This window comes from Toxorhynchites rutilus, chromosome 2, assembly GCF_029784135.1.
Source record: "Toxorhynchites rutilus septentrionalis strain SRP chromosome 2, ASM2978413v1, whole genome shotgun sequence".
NCBI classification, from domain to species: Eukaryota; Metazoa; Arthropoda; class Insecta; order Diptera; family Culicidae; genus Toxorhynchites; species Toxorhynchites rutilus.
This window is the reverse complement of record NC_073745.1, coordinates 222,173,685-222,197,829: the sequence shown is the minus strand read 5'-3', so window position 1 is coordinate 222,197,829 and position 24,145 is coordinate 222,173,685. Positions and strand designations below refer to the sequence as shown.

Below are 24,145 nucleotides of genomic sequence, written 5' to 3'. Positions count from 1 at the left end.
TACCAAGGATGAAAAGTTGGGTGTCGTTAGTGGCTGTTTAACTGCCCATTCAACTCAAGGGCAAATGGAAGTGCCACCTTTCAATTTTTGAAAAATATAGATGATTATCAATGTGAGTTCGAACTACTCTTTGTAAGGGTAGTGTTGTTCTGGGATACCTTTTTATGTCTATCTTTATCAATTCGGTTCATTGTACCAACTCTCTTTGTTCTGTCATTCTCAATCTGTAATATATTGGCTCTTGAAATTCGAAGAACTCTTCTATCTGTTCGAAAAATCCAATCCTAACGTTTATTTAATTTTATTTTTGTAATAAAACCGGATCAGAATGAAACATATGCTCTTCTGTGTATCTGGACTTTCGATCATTTTGTCGCGTGTCGTGTATGACTTCCATTATTGCCGGAAGATTAAAAAACCATAAACACAATGAAAAGCCTTCTCCGGTTGTTGTTCCATAAAGATAGGATATCATGAATATTTATCTCTTAAAACGCCGGCAGCACTAAACCTGTTTCGAAAACCTAAATCTAATACCCGGTCATCGTACCCTAATTTCCTTTATCTCTAACAATACCAATGTGGGTGAATATCTTCCTTTTTATCGTTCACCCAAATAAATCAGATGAGCCTGGCCTGGCTGGCGTTGGCTACCACTTACCTACGGAGCTGATCAGATAGGTGGCGGGCGGCTTAAGGACGTTCCTCGCGTGGGCACTCCGGATGATTTCGAGGGCGCACGGTTCGGCCGTTATGAGCAGCATTCCGGGGGCGATGTGGCCAAGATATTTCAGCACTTTCGTGGCGGCCGCCAGCGGAGCATTCCACCAGCATTGCAGGTTCGCCGAGAGAAAATTCTGCAATGAAACAAAAAAACAAAGGGGAAAGGAGACCGAACTTAGAATTTGGTTGAATTTGGTTGTGTGTGATTCAGTTGGTATTTCTGGAAGGGTGTGTCGCCTGGTGAAGCAAGATGGAATTGTGTAAGCCGTGAGGGAGAGTTATGTAATACGGGAGTTGCGATGGAACGTGATTTGCATTACTAAATCAGCTACTTCAGATTGCTTTCAGTGGTGCCGATAAAAATGAATCATGTGATTATTTGAACGCGTTTTCCGATGGTTTCTTGTCAACACTGCTCTATAAAAATTATATTCACGTATGATCTTTAACTAGAACCTATGCCATCGCATTTTCGTTCATGATGCATCATTTTGATGTTTCTTACACTGAAAAACGAGTTTTATGGAACGTATGATTGAGTAGAAATGAAATCAGTAGTGTTGGCTGTTACTATTCTGACTTTTACAAGAAAAAATCTGACGTTTTTTTGAAAACTAATCAACGTGCATGATTACTGATTCTAGGCATACCATGTTTGTTAAATATTAATGGGCCTGATTCTCCAGCGCGAATGGAATGTGACAACAATGAACTCCTCAAAGTCACATGACCCAGGTCACCGTATCACCGAAGGCGAATGCCCTGACGTGAGAGGTTCATTTTGGAGTAAAATACTCAATGAATTACAAATGGTGCAGTGTTCATTGAAATATATGTCAAATCTTGTGTTTTTTGCAAAGGCTCTATGTATTTAATGTGTTTCATGAATATATATTTCTTTTATTTTAAAAATTTTCATTCCTAGTTACAAATATGTACAGGAAATAATTTCGTTCATCTTTATAAATGTTTTCCTCTTATTATAATTGATGAAAAATAATATCTCTGGCATAAGAAAACAAATAAAAATATATTTTCAAATCTGTTTTTGCATAGTCCCTTTGCATTAATATGAGTGTATGTTATTTCAATTGTTTTGATTTCGTATCCGTGTTTTGATTCCGCATTCGTTTTTTGACTTAGTGTCCGGTGCTGATTTTAGCGTAATTATTGCTAAAAGTTTATCGGAAGGTTGACTATTCTTTATAACATTACAGTGAACATTAATTTTATAGTCGCCTCACATAAAAGTCATCAAGGTAAGATATATTTATTATCGCATTCAAATAAATTTAAAAGCTAAATTTTGTTCACAGATATGATAGAGCTGTCAAGGATCTTGTAATTCCACTGTCCGAAACTGCGCTGTTATCGTTTGGATTCTCACTGGATGAGCCCGGTGAGCACGCATCTCGCATCTACCTTATGGTCAAGCTGGGTCTTGAAATCCGCAACTACTGATGAAGATGCTCCTCTACTAGTGGATGACACCGAGGATGCCTCACACATGGAAGAAGTTGATTAAACATATACGGTTTTTAACTACTTAAGTAGCTTTTCGTTATTTTTGAAAGTCTGATTTGTGTTTTTGGAGAAAGGAAATTGAGTTTCTCGTATCAGTTGGGGTCAACTATTGTAAACTTTGAATTTAATGTTGTACCGCATTATAACGGCTGCAGAAGATGTATATTCTTGTCATTAGTAATAGCATACCAAATACTTGAACTGACTACATGTTAATAATAATTATTCCAAAATGCACAGTTTAAATGGATTGCATTCGAAATTGCCTATTTTTGTCCGAAAATTCTCACAATGTAGATGATGACTACATCTTTGAATCTGGAGTAGTGATTGCCCGTTTGGAACGGCGAATGATTAGAGATCGTTCAAGTCCATTGGAAACGCTTAATCCTATTTTTGGCTACCATTACTGGTACTAGTCGATAACAAATGAGGATACGACTTCAAAAGTCACAAAATGGCATGTTTTTCCATTGCAATCGCCCACGAGAATTGAGAGTTCATTCAAGCTAAAAATCTCACCAAAGTCGCCTTCGGAAATTGAGTGAGACAGTTTTTGCGAGCTGTCACTTCTCATTCGCGCATCAGAATCAGCCCCAATATTTTTGCAGTGTCGAGGAAGACAAATAGTAGGGTAAGATAGACATGAGTTGATTTGAATAGTTTAATGTTCAATTTCATATTAATTTTGACCCCATATTAATTACATGTTAGACGATGATATTTGAAACACTCTATAATGTTATAATATTGAGAATCACGCTATGGCGAATCGCAAAGAACCGTCCATCAAATCGACAGTCACTCGTTCCATGCCTTGTCACCTCACGAATCCAACAAGTAAATATTGGCGTTGTACATGACCCCTTTCGCTACGGCAGTGTGTTCCGTTGAAGTGTCATGTTGAGTTTACTTTAGGAGCAAATTGCACGTGTTTGTTGAAAATTGTCAGTTTTAGTATGGAGTTCAAAAACGAGTATATTTATCATATTTTGCTTTTTTATATCCGAAAAATCACAGGAGGGTTGTGTCCCAGACACGACCGCATAGTTGACGTAGGATTCCGTTAGGCTGTCTGTTGATTTTGGATATGTTTGAAGAATTACATCATTAAACTCTTTTATAATGATTTCGTTGCCCTTGTTTGGTTGTTGAGTTGTTTGTTCACTCCACCAGTGTTTACCGAGTGATGATGACAAAAAGATGGCAAACAGTCGTTGGATGGTGCGTGTCAGATGAAAGACACCGAAGTGGAATGAGATATGATGAAAATCGCTCCCTGTGATCCTAGACGGGATGCCTCCTGTGTTTTGTATGAATGAAATAAAGAAAAAACAACTCACCAGTGTAATATAAGATAATTACCAATACCGAACATAATTATCAATTTTTCTCATCAGTAAAAACATGTTACTTTAATATAGAGAAAACATGTTTGAAATGGAAAAGGTAATTTTCTTTTATAATTTTTACTTTCTGAGTGTTTATTCAACTCAATGCGAATTTTAACTGGACTAGCAACCATACTATATGTAGAGCATATGGGAAATCACTTTTTCTAATATTTCTTCACTTTTCCAATTTTTCGCGCCGTATAAACTTTTCTTGGGTGAAATGAACACAACAAAACAGACAGCTTAAACCAATCTACCCATTCTCGAGCGGGAACTTTGGTTTTTATTTATGAAAATTGGAATGAATCATTTCGATTTTACACTTATGATGAAATATATGAAATTATATGAAATTTAACGAAGCAACCAACATTAATGTTTCAAATTTAAATTTTTTTCGCTAGAATTAATCGTACCAAAATTCCATCAATCCATCATGAAAGGACTGAGAAATAAGCGTTTGAAATTGGACAACTTTCACGATGTGCTCGATTTTCGATTTTCAATTTGAACCCCAAAATGTTCCCGAAAGACGTAATCCTACGTCAAAAATGCAGCGGAGGTTGCTAAAAAGTTACGTTATGTGTATGGTGAGGAAGCCTTAAAAGAAATGCAGTACCGAAATTGGTTTAATAAGTTTTGTTTGGTAATTTTTCGCTCGAAGTCGACGACGTTCTGGTCAGCCAATGGAAGCTGATGATGAGCAAATCAAAACCATTATCGAATTGGATGTTATGCAACTCAGCGAGAGATTGCAGAGATGTTTAAAATACCGAAATCAACAAACCACGATCATATTAAACGTCTCAGACTAGATACTTGGATACCACATGTACTGGAAGAAATTCATTTAATTGAGTGTATCGATGCATGTATCTCAAACGCAATGGATTCTACCCTTTTTGAATGTCCTGAATGTAGCGATTATCGAAAAAACGAGCAGAATTAGTCAATCGTAAGGGTGTCGTCTTCTACCAGGACAACGCCCGACCACACACATCTTTGGTCACTCGCCAAAACTTAAGAGTTTTGCTAAAAGAGTTCGGTTAGGAATTGATGTTACATCAATTATATAACCCTGATCTTGCACCATTAGATTACTATCTGTTTCGATCTTTGCTGAAATGCTTGGATGGTAAAACTTTTAATTATGATGAAGCTGTGAAATCGGACACGTCATAATATCGGACAAGTCAATAATATATGAAGCCTAGAAGTTTATCGCTCGCGAGAGGAATAATTTCGCTCTCTCTCAGTGTTTGTGCGTCCAGTAACTGAAAATGTCACAGGATGGTTTTGTCTGAGACACCACCGCATAGTTGACGTAGGATTCCTTTAGGCTATCTGTTGTTTTTGATATGTTTGAAGAATTAAACTCTTTGATTACTATTTGGTGGCCCTGAAAAGGGCCGTTTTGTTTGGTTGTACCTCCACCAGTATTTACAACCGAATGATGATGACAGATAGATGGTAATTAGTCGTTAGATAGTGCGTATCAGATAGAAGATGCCGAAATGGAATGAGATATGATGAAAATCATCCTCTGTGACCCCAGACGAGATGCCTCCTGTGTTATGTATGGATGAAATAGAGACAAAAAAAATCATCAATGTTATATAAGATAATTATCTATACCGACCACAATTATCAATTTTTCCCATCAGTTAAAACATGTTACTTTAATATAGAGAAAACAAATTTTAAATGGAAAAGGTAATTTTCTTTTATAATTTTTACTTTCTGAGTGTTTATTCAACCCAATGCGAATTTTTATTGGACTAACAACACCGAATGCTATATGAAAAGCATATGGGAAATCACTTTTTCAAATATTTCTTCACTTTTCCAACTTTTGAAATTTCCTTGCGAACGACGGGAACACACCTTGGTTTTTATTCATGAAAATTGAAATAAACCGTTTTATATATCAAGTCATTTTAACACAACTGCTACCATATACAATTTTACACTTACACTTGTGCTAAATTTTTCACAATACACGATCGGTCATTGATATGAAATTTCTAGAAGCAACCAACATTGAAGTTCCAAATTTAAATTTAATTTGCTAGAATTAATCGTATCACTCACCTTACTTGCAATACAAAAATGCCCCCGACTTGCATATATTTGCAATGCCGATTTCCCTCAGGCAGCTTGGTTTAGATGTCTCTGTTAGGTAACACATTTCGGTAGGAACAAAAGTTCCCCCTACTTTCATGTATTTGCAATGCCGATTCCACCCAGGAACCTTGGTTTTGATGTCTCTGTTATGGAACACATTTCAGTGGGAGCAAAAGCTCCCCTACTTTCATGTATTTGCAATGTCGATTTCCCCCAGGCAACTTGGCTTTGATGTCTCTGTTAGGGAACCGCCACATGTGTCGTCAGTTTCGACCAATCAGAAGTGGGTATTTCCGTTAGGATAGGGGTAGAGATTTTTCAATTATTCGATTGTTAGTTTTATGACATATATTATTTTATTCAATATAAAAAAATGTTATGGAGTACCGAAACCGATTGACGCAAAAAGTTCATCAATCCATTATGAAATGACTGAGCAATAAGCGTTTGAAATTGGACAATTTTCACGATGTGCTCGATTTTCGATTTCCAATTTGTACCCCAACATGTTCCCGAAAGACGTAATCCTACGTAAATAGAACAAAAAGAGAAAGCAATACAAAAATTGTAAGGGGTTGTATCTAGGGCACGACCGCATATTTTCGACGTAGAACTACCAAAATATATTATGGAATCCACTTGTTTACCACTTCGAATTTTATTATAGAATGCATCGAAATTCTTGTAAAAGATTATGTTCTTCGGTACAAATAAATTTGATGATCCTTTTACGTTTGATATGATGCATAGGACTACCAAAGTATTTGAACGGAAAAATTGTCAAACGACCATTGTATTTTACATTTCCCTCTGAAATTATTGCACATCTCATGTTTACGTAGTTCTCGAACCGCGAAAGTTCATTCACCTCTAGTATCTGAAATGGCGATTTTCCCAGGCTTCTCAGTACAAAGTGAGTACAAAAGTACTCAACACCAAAAATTACCCCCGATTTCATGTATTTGCAAAGCGGATTGCCCCAGGCACATTAATTTTAAAGTATGTGTTAGGGAAACATAGTTCGGTGGGAACAAAAATTCCCCCCGACTTGCATGTATATTTACAAACCGGATTTCCACAGGTACATCGATTTTGAAGTCTGTACTGGGGAAACCGTAAATCGGGCCAATCAAAACTTGGTAGTTAGGGCGTTTAGATAACGCTTGATATTTTACAGTTATTCAATTGTTCATCTCATGAAAAAATGACATTTCATTAATTGTGCAAAATTGTGCAATTGATGCAAACGTCTTTCCGATCTGTTAAGAAATGTTCGAGTTATAAGCATTCGAAATACGGGTAGGGTTAGCAAACAAATCGGCAGAACAAATGTATGGCAAAAAAGGAAGTGCTCCCAGTTTTCATCAATTTAAACCGTTTAGAGATTAGCGAATTGTAATGTTTGATATCTTAGAGAATTTCCGATTCGATTGGCATGCAAATCATGAGAATTCGTTCACAGTGAAAATAGTTATTAACGTTAACTTTATTTCATAAAAACGTGACCTGTTTTCTGAGTTGGCACCCTTTCTGAAAGACGTAGTTTTACGTCAAAAGGGTTCTATATTATTCCCTTCACTTTCCATCATGCATTGGATGTGATTATGGATGTGACTGTCCATTTCAACTCAATAATTTTAATTTACCACTTACGAAAGAATTTACTTTTCCGTACACAATGCCTACAATATTCAACAGATGAAATGTAGCCAATTGTTTGAATTTTCAAAAAAACAAAAACCAAATTAAAAAAAAAATCAGCTGAAACAACTTGTTTTTTAATTTAAAACTCATTTTTCTCAAAAAACGTATTGTTTTCAAAATTATAAAAAAAATGTAAGTAGTCCTTACAATTTCCAACAAGTCGTTCATATATCATACAACAACTAGTCCTAACTTTGTTTGAAGTCAAGATAGCGATATAGTGTATTTGACAAAGTCTTAGATCTTATTATAAAGGGTGTGTCACATCAAATTGCATCACGGAAAAAACGCTGTAGAAATTTAATTTTTAGGAATTATATCTTCAGCTTTCGCTTATAATCAGATAAGAGTGTATAGATCACGTTGGCCATGCTTCACTGTCAATTTTTCGTAAATTTGGAAAAATGTCGTCGAACGAAAAAGAGCGTCGTGAATTAATCCTGTGCACTCGTTTCGAGAATCCGGAGTTGTCACATCAGGACATCGGTAAGATGCTGGGAATCGTCCAATCCACGGTCAGCAGAGTACTAAAACGATACTTCGTGAACCTAACCATCGACCGGAAGGTGAAGAACGGCAAAAATGGATGCTCCATCAGTGAAAAAGATCACAAGCGCGTAGTTAAGCAGTTTAGACGTGATCCGAGAAGTTCGGTCCGGGATGTCGCTAATAAGCTGAATTTGTCAAGTTCATTCGTCCAGCGGACCAAGCAGCGGGAGGACCTGCGTACATACAAGGTTCAGAAGGCTCCTAACCACGACGAAAGGCAAAACATGGTGGGGAAGACGCGAGCCCGGAAGCTGTACACCGAAATGCTGACGAAGCCGCATTGCCTGGTAATGGACGACGAAACCTACGTCAAAGCGGACTTTCGTCAGCTGCCGGGCCTGTTGTTCTTCTCCGTAGAGGACAAATTCAACGTTCCGGAGGAGATTCGCAAGCAGAAACTATCCAAGTTTGCCAAAAAGTACATGGTGTGGCAAGCGATCTGCTCTTGAGGAAAGCGGAGCGCCCCCTTCGTGATGACCGGCACGGTAAACGGGCAGGTTTACCTTAAGGAGTGCCTACAGAAGCGCTTAATACCACTATTGAAGCAGCACGAGGGCCCGACCATCTTCTGGCCGGATCTCGCTTCGTGCCACTATTCAAAGGACGTGTTGGAGTGGTACGAAGCCAACGGGGTCACCTTCGTGCCAAAGGAAATGAACCCGCCCAACGCGCCGGAGCTTCGCCCAATAGAGAAATATTGGGCGATTGGATTTCTGTTCAAAAAAAATTACAACCTGACGTTGTACAGAACCTTATGGACGGGGTAAAGAGGAAGGTGCGAGCATACGGGCTTGGGCTCGAGGTATGAATAAAAATAAAATGCCAAAATTTGTTTAATAGTTTTTATTTTACTGTCTAAAATTTTCAAAAGGATCGGTCTACTGGGCGAATTTCTACAGCGTTTTTTCCGTGATGCAATTTGATGTGACACACCCTTTAATATGAATATATCGTTGAAGCGACAATTTTCTATCTTTTATAGTTTCTGGAATACACTCTGTCCAACTTCTATAAGACCACCCTGATTATGTTTCGTTGCAACACAAACAGTTAGAATTTCAACAAGATACATTCATACATTGTAGAATGCTTAGGATAAAGTGTATTTAACGTCAATTTCGTTTAAAAGAATTGTTTGTTTATGTATTGTGCTTAAATATGATAATTTCAGCTGTCAAGTTTCTAAAATTCAAAAATATTATCAATGAAAAAATTAAAACTATTGCCTGATTTACATTTCAATAATTGGCAACCTTGCCATTTTGGCTAATAACTTGGAAAATTTGTGTTGGCATACTATTTACCAAATTTTTCTGAACGGATTTCTCAATATTTTTCCATTTTACCAAAATTGCGACCTTGAGCTCTTCAATCGTTTTCCCTCGGTGTAAATTCTGCGTACAAGGATCTCCCTAATACTCTCAACAGGATTCAAGCTGGAGTGCGAGCCGGCCAGTCCAAAAAAAATTAGGTTTTTGGTCCTTAATCCATTGCATAGTTTACTTGCTGGTATGAATAGTAGCATTGTTATGCTGGAATGTGAAATTTTTGTGACGATATCCACGCGAAACCGGTAGGAGAGAGGATATCAGAACATGTATGTAATCCTTGAATGATGTGAAAGTAATCTTGAGCTTTCCGGTTGCACAGAATCCCGCCCAAACCATGCACGAGACTCCACCAAAATTCCTGATTGAAAAATACTGTTCATCCTTTCGTAAATCACGTCAGTACCCGTTGAAACCATCAGGACTATACAAATTGAACTTTTTTCGTCACTGAAGATAACCTATACATTGAAGAACTTTTCGTTATGGTATATAGCAAAATGTATTTTTTTGAAAACGTTCTTTGTCGTGATATACCATGTACCACTGTTGATTCAAGAGCTTTGGCAAGACTCAGACGTCTTTTAATGTGAGATGGTGTAAGATCAGGATCTTTAACCTTTTGAGCCCTCTTTATATATGGACTTTTTACTAAAATTTTACGAATTGTCTCCCGTGAAACATTTAAATTCAAAAATTGCTTTATTTGCATAAGCGATTTTGGAGTATTCTAAACTGTTCAAACTATTTCCTGATTATCCCGGTCAGAGAGCTTCGATTTACGTGGAGCTCGCTTCTTTTTACCGTATCCTTGAGGATTCGCCAAATAATTGAGAACTACTTGATGGGATCATTCAATCCGACGAACAATTTCTCTAATTCCAACATTTTTTTGGTGAAATGCATCGATTTGTTCTTTTTCTCTATCCGTGAGCACTATTCCTTCCGACATTCTCTAGATTTATTAATCAAACTAACTAAAATCAACGGAAAACGTAACTGGTGTTATAGAAACTTGATACTTGAAAAATACAAGAACATTTGTTTACGCTCAAAGCTTGTACACACACATATGAAAATCATGCAGTGTATGACAGTTACCAATACAAATATACTGGAATATAAATTGAAGCGTTGTTTGTTTACAATGACACAAAGCAGCAAGATCATCACCTGGTCTTATAGAAGTTGGACAGAGTGTATTGGGCATTTTTGTATGGAGACTCCTGAACAAATAATGCTTTACTAATAACATTTTTTGTGTGTAAATTCTTGGGTTTGATATGTTCTTGACATGTTTCTAAATAGAAAAATGTTAGCAGAGCATATAAATCGCAATAATTTAGGCATAACATGTTACGAATTAAACATTAATGGTAATTTTTCAAAGAAAAACATGAAAAAGTTATTGTTCGAAAAACTTTTTCCCTGTCAAAGTGCCCATCTTCCGATGTATGAATGACTTGTTGATAATTGTAGTTTTGCAGATTTTTTTTTGTTAGATTTTCTTTCCAATCATAACCAAGGGGAAATTATAGTTCGGTAATTCGGATATTAGCTTCCTGAAGCTCTATGTAGCTCTTCGATACCTCCTGCTTTCCTTCGAAATTCACCTGTTGGTACAACGATATTGTACTTCCAAGTCATCGATATGTATATGAACAATCTGGACTGGAGTGAAGCGAACAAATGTACATGTTTTTAGTATTGCTGTTTGGGTCCTGTCCGAAGAATCGAAGCCGTTTTCCTTTCCTAATTCCTTTAACGTTGATGGTTCCCTAACTCCTCTATCTTACGTATTGTTGACTTATTTTTTTAAAGTAGCAAAACACGTAATATACACGTAACAAAAAAAAACCACTTGTTATGAATGGTTTTGGGATCGCCGCTTTTCGTCAAAGCTAAGACGTCATAGTTGAGAGTGTATAAGAGTAAAACTACTGTACATCATGAAAACGACAATTTTATTTATATGATTTGAAACATTCGAATATCTAATTTGACCAGATGCGTTGAATTAGAACATTAAAAAAAGTGATTATTCACCTTATACAAGTCAGACTCAATTATCCGGAATTTTAGACTCGATTATCCGGAGTAAATTATTTTTGATTCTCGGAAATTTTGGATAATTTGTATAATAATTCCATATTGAATGGGTATCAAATGAAATGCCTTGACTAGTAGAACACAGTTATTTATGAAAAATGCAAATCCAAAATGGCCGCCACCACAAGATGGCTCCATATATATTTTTTTCACAACCCCATCAATATGGGTATCAAATGAAAGGGCTTGACTAGTAGAACCAGGTGGGTGACGTCTTTAGAGAACTCCCATTGAACTGACAGGAGCCAACATATCGGGTATCCCACTGACATTTTCCCTTTGTTTTCATATGAATTGGGTATCCCACTGACAGTTCTGCTTGAGATTTTGCTAACGATCCTAGCATCAATCATAGCACCCGACTGAGTAGAACGCAGTTATTTGTGAAAAATGTAAATCCAAAATGGCCGCCACCACAAGATAACCCCATACATTTTTATTCAAAACCTCATCAATATGGGTATCAAACGAAAGTTCTCGACTAGTAGAACATAGCAGATAATGCAAAATTCAATTCCAAGATGGCCGCAGTGCCCAAACAACTAATCACTTTTTAAATGGTTTCATTCAGCTTGACCTGTTTCTAATTGACCTCGTTCCTGTTGAATGATTGATCTGAAATTTGGAACATACAGGGTTTTCCAACTTTAAATTCCGAAAGTAAATTGAAATAAAACACACTTAGAATTCGAATTTCGATGAAACTTTTATTTCAAATTAATGTTTGGTTTATGCCATTATGTGTGAAATACAACATCATTCAAATGTCCACCTAGGGCTATCTCGCACACACCTTGATCCGGAACAGGTAATTTTCGATGACTTTTCGGCACATATGGGGCGGTATCTCGGTCATAACTTCACGAATGTTGTCTTTCAAATGTTCAAGAGTTTGCGGAGAGTTGGCATAGACACGGTCTTTCGCATAAACCCACAAAAAAAAGTTTAACGGGTTCAAAACGGATGATCTGGACGGCCAATTGGCATCACCAAAACGCGAAATTATGCGTCCCTCAAATTTAGTTCGCAATATGGCCATGTTCGGTTGTGTTGTGTGGCACGTGGCGCCGTCCTGCTGAAACCACATGTCATCCGTATCCATATCTTCAATTTGTGGCAAAAAAAACGGTTAACATGCGGCCATAGCGCTCACCATTCACAGTTACTGTCTCGCCATCCTCATTTTCAAAGAGATACGGCCCGATGACTCCACCAGACCATAATGCGCACCAAACAGTGACTTTTGGCGGATGCAATGGCCTCTCAACAATCACTTGTGGATTTTCTGACCCCCATACACCGAAATTTAGGGTGTTCACATAGCCACCGAGCTCGAAATGTGCCTCATCGCTGAAGAAAATTTGATGCGAAAATTCAGTATTTTGCTGCTGTTGTTCGTTCACCCAATCGACGTATGCCCGACGCATTCCATGGTCACCACGCTCTAATTTTTGTACCAGTTGGACTTTATATGGATGTAGGTGCAAGTCCAAATGCAAAATTCGCCACAATGATGTGTTTGACAAGCCCAATTGCTGAGCACGCCCTGGAATCGAATCATTCGGGTCATCCTCCACACTGGCAGCAACAGCAGCAATATTTTCGGCCGAACGCACATTACGATGATGCACAGGATTCACAATATCCGCTACGGATCCAGTTTATTCGAATTTACGCACTACATTAGCGATTGTGTGCTCTGTAGGCCGTCCATGAAGACCAAAATCCGTCCGTAATGCTCGAAAAACATTTGCCGATTTTTCATCATTTTTATAGTATAATTTAACAAAATTAACACGTTGTGCGATGCTAGAACTATCCATATTGTAAAATGGCAGACATTCAACTAACGATATGACGCTTTGGTTGACAGCTATGTCAAACGGTTGTCAGCGCAAGGCTTTATACTTTCGGAAGCCCGAAATGGAAAACCCTGTACATTAAATTCTACTGTCATTATAAAACTGCGTATACCACGATCTTGAAAAATTCAGTTTGGCCGCCGCTAAAAAATGGCTGAATGGCTTGATTTGGAGAATACACTACACTATGAACAACATAAATTCGAAAAGGTCGCCGCCAAAAAATGGTCGACTGATTGTGTCACATTGACCCGACACCCACTCACCCGAAAGACAGTACCCGAAATACATTCACCCGTATGTAACAAACACCCGAATGCGACAGCTACCCGAATGTAACATTTACCCGAATTGACACTTACCCGAATACGACACTTACCGGAATGTAACAGTTACCCGAATGTAACAATTACTCGAATGTAACATCTACTCGAATGCGAGACTTATCCGAAAGAAGGATATATTCGAATAATACGCAAATTTTATTATTAGGAAGTATTTGTATATTTATTTCTGATGAGTGTTATATAAATATCATATTTGTCTAGTACGTTTATTTCCGTTCGAAAAGTTTGTATTTTTCGTGGGTGGTGCAATTTAAGAAATAGCGGCGTTGGATAAAATCATTTTGAAAATAATAAAAAGTGAAAGAATGCAGTTTTATAATGTATTATGAAATTTATCTATTCACTAGCTAACCCGGCAAACTTCGTCCCGCCCATTTACTTGATTAATTCTCGAGTAATGCAGAAATTTGTGTTTTATTTGTGTGGCAGCCACCAATAAGAGAGGGAGGAGGGGTATCTAACCACCATAGAAACATTCATTGCACCCTAAAGTTTCCATATGCCTAATTTGGTTTAATTTGCTTGATTAATTCTCGGGTAATGCAAAAATTTGTGTTTCATTTGTGAGGCAGTCCCCTCTAAGAGAGGGGGAAGGAGTATCTTTTTTTTTTTTTTATTTAAATCGTTTATTTTTACAGGCTCAGTTACATAGGTTTAAAGGAGCCGAACTCCTTACTGTATTGTTACTAGTATATATACATTTTTCCTTAATTCTAATGTTAATAATATAGGAAACCGATTACTCGCGGTCAACTCGAGTTTAGAAGGGTGACATATTTTCTTCAGGAAAAGGAGGGGATATGAGGATATGTTGACAATGATCACACTCACACTCTCAATCACACTCATCACACTCAATTCTTAAACCTATCTTATATAAGGAGTATCTTAACACCATAGAAACATTTATTGCATCCTAAAACCTCCACATGCCAAATTTGGTTTCATTTGCTTGATTAATTCTCGAGTAATGTAGAAATTTGTGTTTCATTTGTATGGCAGCCCCCCCTTTGAGTGGGGGAAGGACTGTCTAACCATCATAGAAACATTTATTGCACCCTAAAACTTTCACATGCCAACTTTGGTTTCGTTTGATTGATTAATTTCCTAGTAATGCAGAAATTTGCGTTTTATTTGTATGGCAGCCACCCCTAAGAGAGGGGGGAGGGGTATCTAGCCACCATAGAAACATTCATTGCACCCTAAAGTTTCCATATGCCTAATTTGGTTTAATTTGCTTGATTAATTCTCGAGTAATGCAGAAATTTGTGTTTCATTTGTATGGCAGCCCCCCCTTTGAGTGGGTGAAGGACTGTCTAACCATCATAGAAACATTTATTGCACCCTAAAACTTTCACATGCCAACTTTGGTTTCGTTTGCTTGGTTAATCTCCGAGTAATGCAGAAATTTGTGTTTCATTTGTATGGCAGCCCCCCTTAGAGAGGGGGGAGGGGTCTCAAAATATCACGAAAACCTTCCCCGGCCCCAAAAACCCCTACATACCAATTTTCATGTCGATCGGTTCAGTAGTTTCCGAGTCTATAAGAATCAGACAGACAGACAGACATCACTCCATTTTTATATATATAGATAGATATGGATGACGCAGCCCGTTCACTTAAAAGAAAGCTAACAATTTTGGTATATACGTATTATGGCACTGAAGTGCAATTTTTATTGTGAATTATTTTTTCGGGATAAAATTTATTCTGAGATTACTGTAATGGGGGTGAAGTCTCCATCTAACGAGGATGAGGAACCGAGGCGGCCTCAAACCGACAAGGTGATGCAATCTGAGTTGGCCGTCGACCGTAATGAACCAGGTTAACGTATGCCGCCCGACGCATATTACGTTTACGTTTACGATATTACGTTTACCGAGAGAAAATTTGTTTAATTCTTATGTCTTGATTATCTGGAGGATTCGAAAATCCGTAGTGAAAAAAAAACAATACTCCAGATAATCGAGTCCGACCTGTATTTTGAAAATTTTTGTCGTCTTGGTGAACATTCTAACGTTATTATTTTCCATTCATTGTCAATTATAAATGAACATAGACATAGATTACTTATGAATAATAATGGATTTCAAAAACTTTTTTTTGTTTTGCATCTGTTTTTGTGGACCGTGTATCTGAATACGAACATTACGGGAAAAATTAGTAGCTTGGTTATGGTACATACATACAGATTTTACTCAGTGCGTTCTGTATCAATTCCAATCACAGTGTATACATGGACCATTTTCAATCTCAATCCACCGTGTACTCAATATTTCAACGTGTTTGAATAGACGATAGAGGATAGAAAATAGCAGCATATGTCCTTGGCAGACGAAATGAAATGCTATCGAATCGTGCTGAAATAAGGATAATTTGCGAAACGGAGGGGTTGAATGTGCGGTTGTTCCATTGTCAGATTGTTGAAGGGATAAAATTAAATACCACCGGTCCGGCGGTGGGAGTAAATCGCAGGGGATGAACGAATTTAATGAATCATATTTTTGTGCTTCGAGAATATGCACATGTTTAACGTTGAACTTTAAAATACGAATCTGAACTACAGATTGGAAGAAGCACCATATTAGGTTTTTGTGTGGAACATGCGAATTTATAATTAAATTATTAGTTTGAAACTAGTTTTGCCTGATTCGGCAGTCTGTGTTGAATCCCAAATTAGGTTCGATTGAATCATCCTAATTGATGCAGAATAGCATTATGAAACGAGGAGAAACAAGTTTGGTGAAATATTGTCAAACTTTTTCGGTACAAGACTCATTGACACTGTCCTCATGTGATGGTCGTTCAATGAGAATCTCATGCTGTCGGTAGTGAAGATTAGTTCAATCAATCAAAAAACTTCCCATACTGTCACCCCCAGCAAGTACGACATTTAATGCATTTCGACCGCAGGCAGTGTATCCTTACAAGTTATTTATATTAGCAGTATTGAGACTTGTTTCCAAATTGATGTAGAGGGACCGCGGGTGATACGGACAGTGGGGGTAATATGGACAGGTGCTTGATTTGTATAGTTACAATTTGAATTTCAGATTTTTGTGTTCATGTTATTCTATAATATTTAAGCCACCCTATGGCAATGAATACTAATCAGAAGTGGAAAAAGGAAACAAAAACCGAAAATCATACATGAATCCGCGTGTGGATGTAATTTTAGCTGCTTCGATATTAAGCGTTTTGAGTGGTTTAATAACATAGTTCAATTCGCTTGTGGTTATATTTTGGTTTGTGAGTTAACAGAGAAGCGATATTAGGTATGTACGGAAAAGTAAATTAATTTTTGAGTGAAAAATTGAAATTATTGAACTAATTGTACTGGTGGGGTAAAACGGACAGTTGCCAGTAGGAGTGAGATGGACTGTAAAAAGTCTGTTTAATCTATTCCTAAGGAATGCCCTGCGACTATAAATGAAAAACAAATCGCCAAATGTGGACTGTTTAGAAGCTGACTGGAACCAAAAGCAAAATAGTTGAGAGTCTGTCCGTTTATACAGCTGAAAAGGGGCTGTCCACATACCACATGGACTTGTCCACGGTGAGGGGGGAGGGGGTATGGATAATGTCCACGTGGACACGTTAAATATATAATTTGTAAAAAAAATCACATCTGTATTTAACAATAAATAAAATTAATTCTGCATTTCCGATAAATTTATCGGTATTTATCAAGGTTGAACTGTTTGATAGTGATTCCCGTTCAAAAATCCAGATTTTTTTCATTTCGTTGAACATCTTTGTTAAAATTTGCATTCTGATAGTAACGTACATCAACCGAGAGCGACCGATTTATTTTCATTAGTTTAAGAGGCTAACGACGAAATGACAGGATGAAGACACCGTAAAAGCATGTTAGAATGTTGTAACATTGAAAATACAATACATTGTTTTCTTGATGGGGTTTTCGGTTCAACTTCCGCTCTTGATGAAAAAACCGTTTCACTTTCAAGGTTTCCAAGGCTTCGCGAAAATGGAATACACACAACAAATTCTTTTATGGATACACGCAATATACTTCGTTCTGGAATACGCTTCTATTGCGTTGCTCAGAAAGGCTTCCCTTCTCTTCAGCCAATTTCAATTTCGATTGTGTGTATTCACTACGAATACTGAAACATCGATGCTTCTATTTCGTTTTCGTTTTGCTGTCGTTTCCTTTGAAGCAGACGCTTTTACGCGACGATTGAAACTGCCCTATTTATTATCCTTTGAATGGGCTATGGGTCACTTTCAGTTTCACATGTAAAAGGATGATCGTTGCAAGTATCATTCGATTTCATTTCTCAAAATTAGATCTTAGATTAGTGGAATTAAAAGGGATATATGAGGGTATATATGGTTACGCCTGCTGGCATACTGCATATTCTATCATGACTATATGATTTTCATTACTTTTAATGGATACGATTCGAGCTCCAATGATGTTCGATATAAGAGCCTTCCATTTTCATTTGACGATTTGATAATTTCGCTTCAGTATTGTGGATGAAGGAAAAGAACGCGAAATGAAACGAGACTGTACGAAGCTGAAGTGATATTCTCTTGATTGAGCGTGAAGAGAGAATGATACTATTGTGAAATTGTAAGGCCCTGCTAATGATAATCAAATCGAGACGCTGATCGAAAATAATCCACGACACATGAATTAGCAGCTTCATTACAAATACAGTAGAACCCCGATTATCCGTGAAAATCTGGCAAGGTCACCGCGAAAAACGACAATTGCGGTTAACGCGTAATGTACTAAAAATGAGGTCTAAACACGAAATAAAAATATCAGCAGAAAACATTTAATGGATCGTATTTCCGTCATCTCGTATTTCCAAACTCACAGTTTTGAAGCAAATCGTGACTGGTGATGCAAAATCTAAGCATTCATAACAACATTGAGTGAAAACAAAACTTTGGGCTACCCAAATGACCTCCGTTAGCTATCCTCGAAGCCTGTCTCCAACAGGAGAAAGTCTTTCTTTGTTTCAGATATTGCATCTTTAGATTATAATTTGTTTGGGCCGGTGGAAAAGATAATTAAAGGACGTGAATTTCGAATCATTGGATATCATAAAAAGCACGTTGCGCAGTCTTTTGAAGAAAAAAAAAAACAAATGATTTCTGCGATGAATGAATTTTCAAGTTACGTGGAGGATGACGAAAGATTTCATAAGATATAGCGGGGACTTGATTATATACAGTCCAGGATTTTTTTTACTGTATATGATCGAATCCTGTGTATAATCGAGTCAAAAACCAATTTCTTTTATTCGTTTTTAATGCATATATTTTTCGTTATTTGAACATGAATGAAGAATTTAATTATTGATTCATCCCCTTAAAGTCAGAAAACACCTTTCTCACATGAAAGACATGAATTTATTCAGAATCTCTCAGGATTAGATGATAAAAATACTTCTATACATATGTTCGAATTCCAACAATGACAGAGTTATAGAACTTTTTTTTTGTTTCGGACTCTGTTGCCTCGAACTAGCTCTACATTCAAAAGTGCGCTACGCGCTAATCGAGTCCAAAATTGTATATAATCGAATCACATATAATCGAGTCTGTGTATAATCGAGTCCGACCTGTATCAGGCACTGACTAACGTCTATTAGTTTGAGCAATTTAGGTGTTGATCAAATCAAAACTACATAACACCACACATCATTTTTATATCTTGAACAGCGTGATGATATCCATATCGATTTTTTTTATACCACTGAGGTATTGTTTCGCTTCAGCTTTTCTTCGATGATTTCGACTAACTCAATTCCACTCCCAAGGGCTTCGTTAGCCCTTGATTTCATTGTTTTATTTTCTCCAAAACTTAAGCAGCTCAGCCAATTTACGTCAGTTTATGATTTTGTAGTTAAGAATTGTCCACGTGGTCAACAGGGGGAGGGGTATAGGAAAGGTCCACGTTTGTCCACGGAGGGGGAGGGAGTGTCTAAAATAATGGTGGTATGGACAGCCCTAAAGCACGATATCATTCGTGATGAGTTCAGACCTTAGTTGGATGAAATTATACCTCTCGCGATCGATAAACCTCTACGCTTCATATATTACAATTCTGTCCATATTACCCCCACTATATGTCCATATTGCCCGCACCAAAAAAAAAGTTGTAATTTTCGGTCTGTTTTGATTTCAATAAAAAACAATGAAAAACACTTTTTTGTAAAATATTTGGCCAATTAGGTAGAAAAACAGTACATCGAATTGTAAGAAACTGCATCAAAGTCTTGGGAAACATGAGTTTCCAAAGATATAATAGAATTTCTTCTGAACATTTCCGTTTTACCCCCACATCCCCTATGTATTTCTTCCGATGCTGAGACTTACACATGTCCAACAAAATGATAAGTAAAACCCGTCGGGCTGCGTTGCGTAGGGGGAATTTCGAAAGATCTCAACGCGTGAGGGATGAGGCGAAATCCGATTATACCAGGCCAGATAAGAGCATCACTTTTGTTGTGGGATGCGAAATCTGTGTGTACGGAAGGGATGTTCTGTTAACACAAAGGTAGAAAGATACCTTCAAAACCGCTGAATTTTTAGATAGTGCTTCGGTTGTGTATTTTTTAACATCCCCACACGTACGGCTTGTTTTGTCTGATTTTTTGCGCTAATGTTTGCATTCCTCTCACGCGTATGCCTATCTTTTTGCCATTTGTCTACAAATAAGGGGAACAACGGACCTAACTAAAAATCAATAAATTTCAACAGTCAGCATCCAAAGGCAGTATCGTTTAAAGCGTCAACGTTTCGACCTTCCAACAGTCCCACTCCGATCTGTAGCAAAATTCATCCTGGAACAGACACTGTTTGTTACTTTCATCCGAAAGGATGGCATATCGTCCAGTTTTCGGGATTGTAATGCTCGGCTGCTCTTATTGGCATTGCAGCGGTCGTATTTGCTGATAAGCGTGTTTTTAACGAGCATCAGGAGTGTATACAAAACATTCGAACGAGCCGTACTTTCGACCTTCGTGGAAATTTTATTCGCATGACTGTGGGTGTGTTTTATTGTTACTGGATGTTTGCCGGTTGTTTCTACGCTCTAGAAGCGCTTATTTCCGCGTTTGAGTTTTTGTTTGCACTTCGTGACAGGTACTGTCCTCAGCTATTTGCTCGTTGTGTTTATAATTTTTGGATACGCTATTTGCAGAGAGCTTACGGAGGAAGACAATTTGACGTATTAATCATTTTTGAGTGTTTTCGTAGAGCGCGTGTTTCGGAGGGTGCTTGGTATGAGAAGACACAATATGGGTTTTTGCGATATATTTAAAAACTAGTTCTGAATAGAACCGTTCTTAGCGCTGTGGGTTTGAACAATGTGCTTGTGTATTTCTGTAGTGTTCCTTTCGTGTGGATGCCAATTTATGGCAAAAAATCATGTGCTGGATGACGATCTTACTCAAAACTGTTGATGACTGAAAATGAATTGAGTCTTGAAATTTTAAGACTGTTCGTTTGTGAGGCTATAGTGTAGCTATATCAGTATTTTCGGTTGAACGCTTGATGTGTAACGGCGATAAATTTATATGGTATTACTTATCTTTACAGCTTTTAGTTTGCTGCCTTATTCAATAATTTTCAATGAATGAAGGGAACTTCGAAGTCCTACGTCGATCCTGTTGAAGGAAGGGTGATGCTTAAGACCTATATGAAGCAAAATCAACCGAAAAGATTCTCCAAGTCGGCTGCCAGCTTGAAGAAGAAGATGTTGACCGAGCAGGCTAATTCATTTTTACTGAGTAATTTTTCTTTCTATATGACTGTACCCAGGATCTTAGAATTTATTGGATTGTCCGGAAGGTGAGTGCCGCCAATTTCCCCAATTTTACCGAAGAAACGCATCTCCATCTGCGACTCGTTCTAAAAACGCAACGAATCACACTGGTTCTGAAATAAATCGTGAGGTGTGATGGAAAATAGATCGATCGCAAAATATCTTGGGAATGCGAAATCAACTACCATTGCCATTAGCTACATCTGAAGCCTGGAGAAAATCATTACTTCCGTTTGATTGGATTACAACCAGTCGATAAATTCGATAACTTGAGCTAACAACTTGACGAATTAAAAACGCTTGATCCTGAAAAAACGTGCTTGATCAAGTAAAAGCATTGTGCCCCAAAATCACTAGACCTCATGTCTCTTTGACATCATTTTCAATACCAAATCCATTTGAAATGCCTTAACGTGAATTATGTTATTCTACAGATTCACTTGATTAATAAAAACGTTATCACTCTCTGTGAACACTCTTATCAACTCGATATTTTCTAATCTTTAATTTTCTGTTTGGACTTTCTTGGAACGACAAAAAATGTAAAAGATCTGAAAGGTTTCTGGTCCCAGAAAGACGGTACGTGATGTCGCACTTCATTTCAATAGAAAAATACTGGGAAGAGATTCCTTTCGAAGAAGTGAACGCAAAAAAAAACACCGGAGAACCCAACATTGGAGAGCAAATCATTTACTAAGTAAATAGGGATATCAATTGGTCAAAAAGATGGGAACTTCGAAGTGCAGCGTCGATTCTGTTGAAGGAAGGTTGACATATTATTAAATTACGACGAGCAAATATTTAGTTCTTGTTTGGTTAAACTTTTGTCGACCTGTACTTATATACGGTAAATATTTCAGTCAAATTTTTCCATGTTCGATATATGACATTGTTGATTGTTTCAAATTCCAAATAGTCAAATAGTGTCAAATATTTAATTGTCTTTGGAAATTTGTCAATATTAAATGTACCATAATGTGTCATGCTACTGATCATTCACAAATATATATCCAAGAATGAGTGGATGATTCAGATACTTGAACAGAATGAGAGTATTTACTTTTGTTGTGCCAAGTGAATAAACGAATCGAGGAAAAAAGCCTGTTGTTTGCATATCCGAACTGAATCTGATTTAATGATTGTATATAGCTTTGTATCACAAACATCAACTCTTTCTACCTATCGTGAAACACTGCGATGAATTATACATGAATAATGACAAACAGTATTTACTCAGGTGAGAGGCGAGTTTGTGTATAATATTAGGCTGTCAAAAAAGTCCTGCGGTATTTTTTTTGAATTTTCATTTGTTCATAAAATTAGTTACAATCATTTGTTTCAAGTCAAATATGCGCCGTTTTGTTCGATGACTTGTTCCCAACGAGATGCCAACTTCATAATACCCCTGTTATAGAAGCTCGCTTCCTTATTGGCAAAAAACTCGGATAGCCAATTTTCACAGGCCTCTTTTGTGGCTAACTTCTGACTACCTAGCTCGTTCGCCATGGACAAAAACAGGTGGTAGTCACTTGGTGCAAGGTCCGGACTATACGGCGGATGCAAAAGAACCTCCCATCCGAGTTCCTGGAGCTTCTGGCGCGTCACCAAAGAAGTGTGTGGCCTGGCGTTGTCCTGATGGAAGACAATGCGGCCTCTGTTTATCAAAGATGGCCTCTTCTTCATGAGTGCTACCTTCAAGCGGTCCAGTTGTTGGCAGTACAGGTCCGAATTGAGCGTTTGGCTATAGGGAAGCAGCTCATAATAGATTATTCCTTGACAATCCCACCAAACACACAGCAGAACCTCCCTGGCCGTTAATGAGGGCTTGGCCACCGTCTGAGCCACTTCAGCGGACTTCGACCACGACCGTTTGCGCTTCACGTTGTCGTAAGTGACCCACTTTTAATCGCCAGTCACCATCCGCTTCATAAACGGGTCGATTTTGTTGCGTTTCAGCAGCGATTCACATGCGTCGATACGGTCAAAGATGTTTTTTTTTTGCGTCAACGTGTGTGGCACCCATACATCGACCTTCTTTGTGAATCCAAGCTTCTTCAAATGGTTAATAACGGTTTGATGACTTATCCCCAGCTCTTGGCCGATGCTACGGCTGCTACTATGCCGGTCTTTCTCGGCTAAGTCAGCGATTTTGTCGCAATTTTCGACGACAGGCCTTCCGGAGCGTGGCGAATCTTCGACGACCTCTACACCAGAACGAAAACGTTGAAACCATCGTTGTGCGGTGGAAATGGAAACTGTATCGGGTCCATAAACTGCACAAATTTTATTGGCAGCTTGAGATGCATTTTTGCCTTTGTCATAGTAGTACTGTAAAATATGTCGGATTTTCTCTTTATTTTGCTCCATATTTGCGACACTATAACTCACGAACGACTTAACCAAACAAAACACTGTCGAGGACTATATTATATTATTAAAATACCTTTCCAACAAGCTATAGTATGACTCGATACAATGAATACAACTAGAACTACGCGCTTACAACGGCACCTCGCGGAAATACCGCAGGATTTTTTTGACAGCCTAATATATATGCCATAGCGATATAAGAGAACAAAATAAAAGACACTTTGTAAATAAGCACGCATCAATGGTTCAACCCCTTCGCGATGGTGCACCTGTACCATACTTTGCCACTTTTCGTGACGGCCCG

General features: G+C 37.8%; 1 protein-coding gene across 1 annotated transcript in view; it reads right to left on the bottom strand.

Annotated features, from left to right (window-relative positions):
* Nucleotides 1-24,145, bottom strand: part of LOC129764438 (uncharacterized protein DDB_G0283697) — a 342,339-nt gene that overhangs the window by 10,275 nt on the left and 307,919 nt on the right. Inside the window, exon 7 of the mRNA XM_055763512.1 lies at nucleotides 662-857. Coding sequence (XP_055619487.1) covers nucleotides 662-857 — 196 coding nt within the window. The remainder of the gene's footprint in view (nucleotides 1-661; nucleotides 858-24,145) is intronic.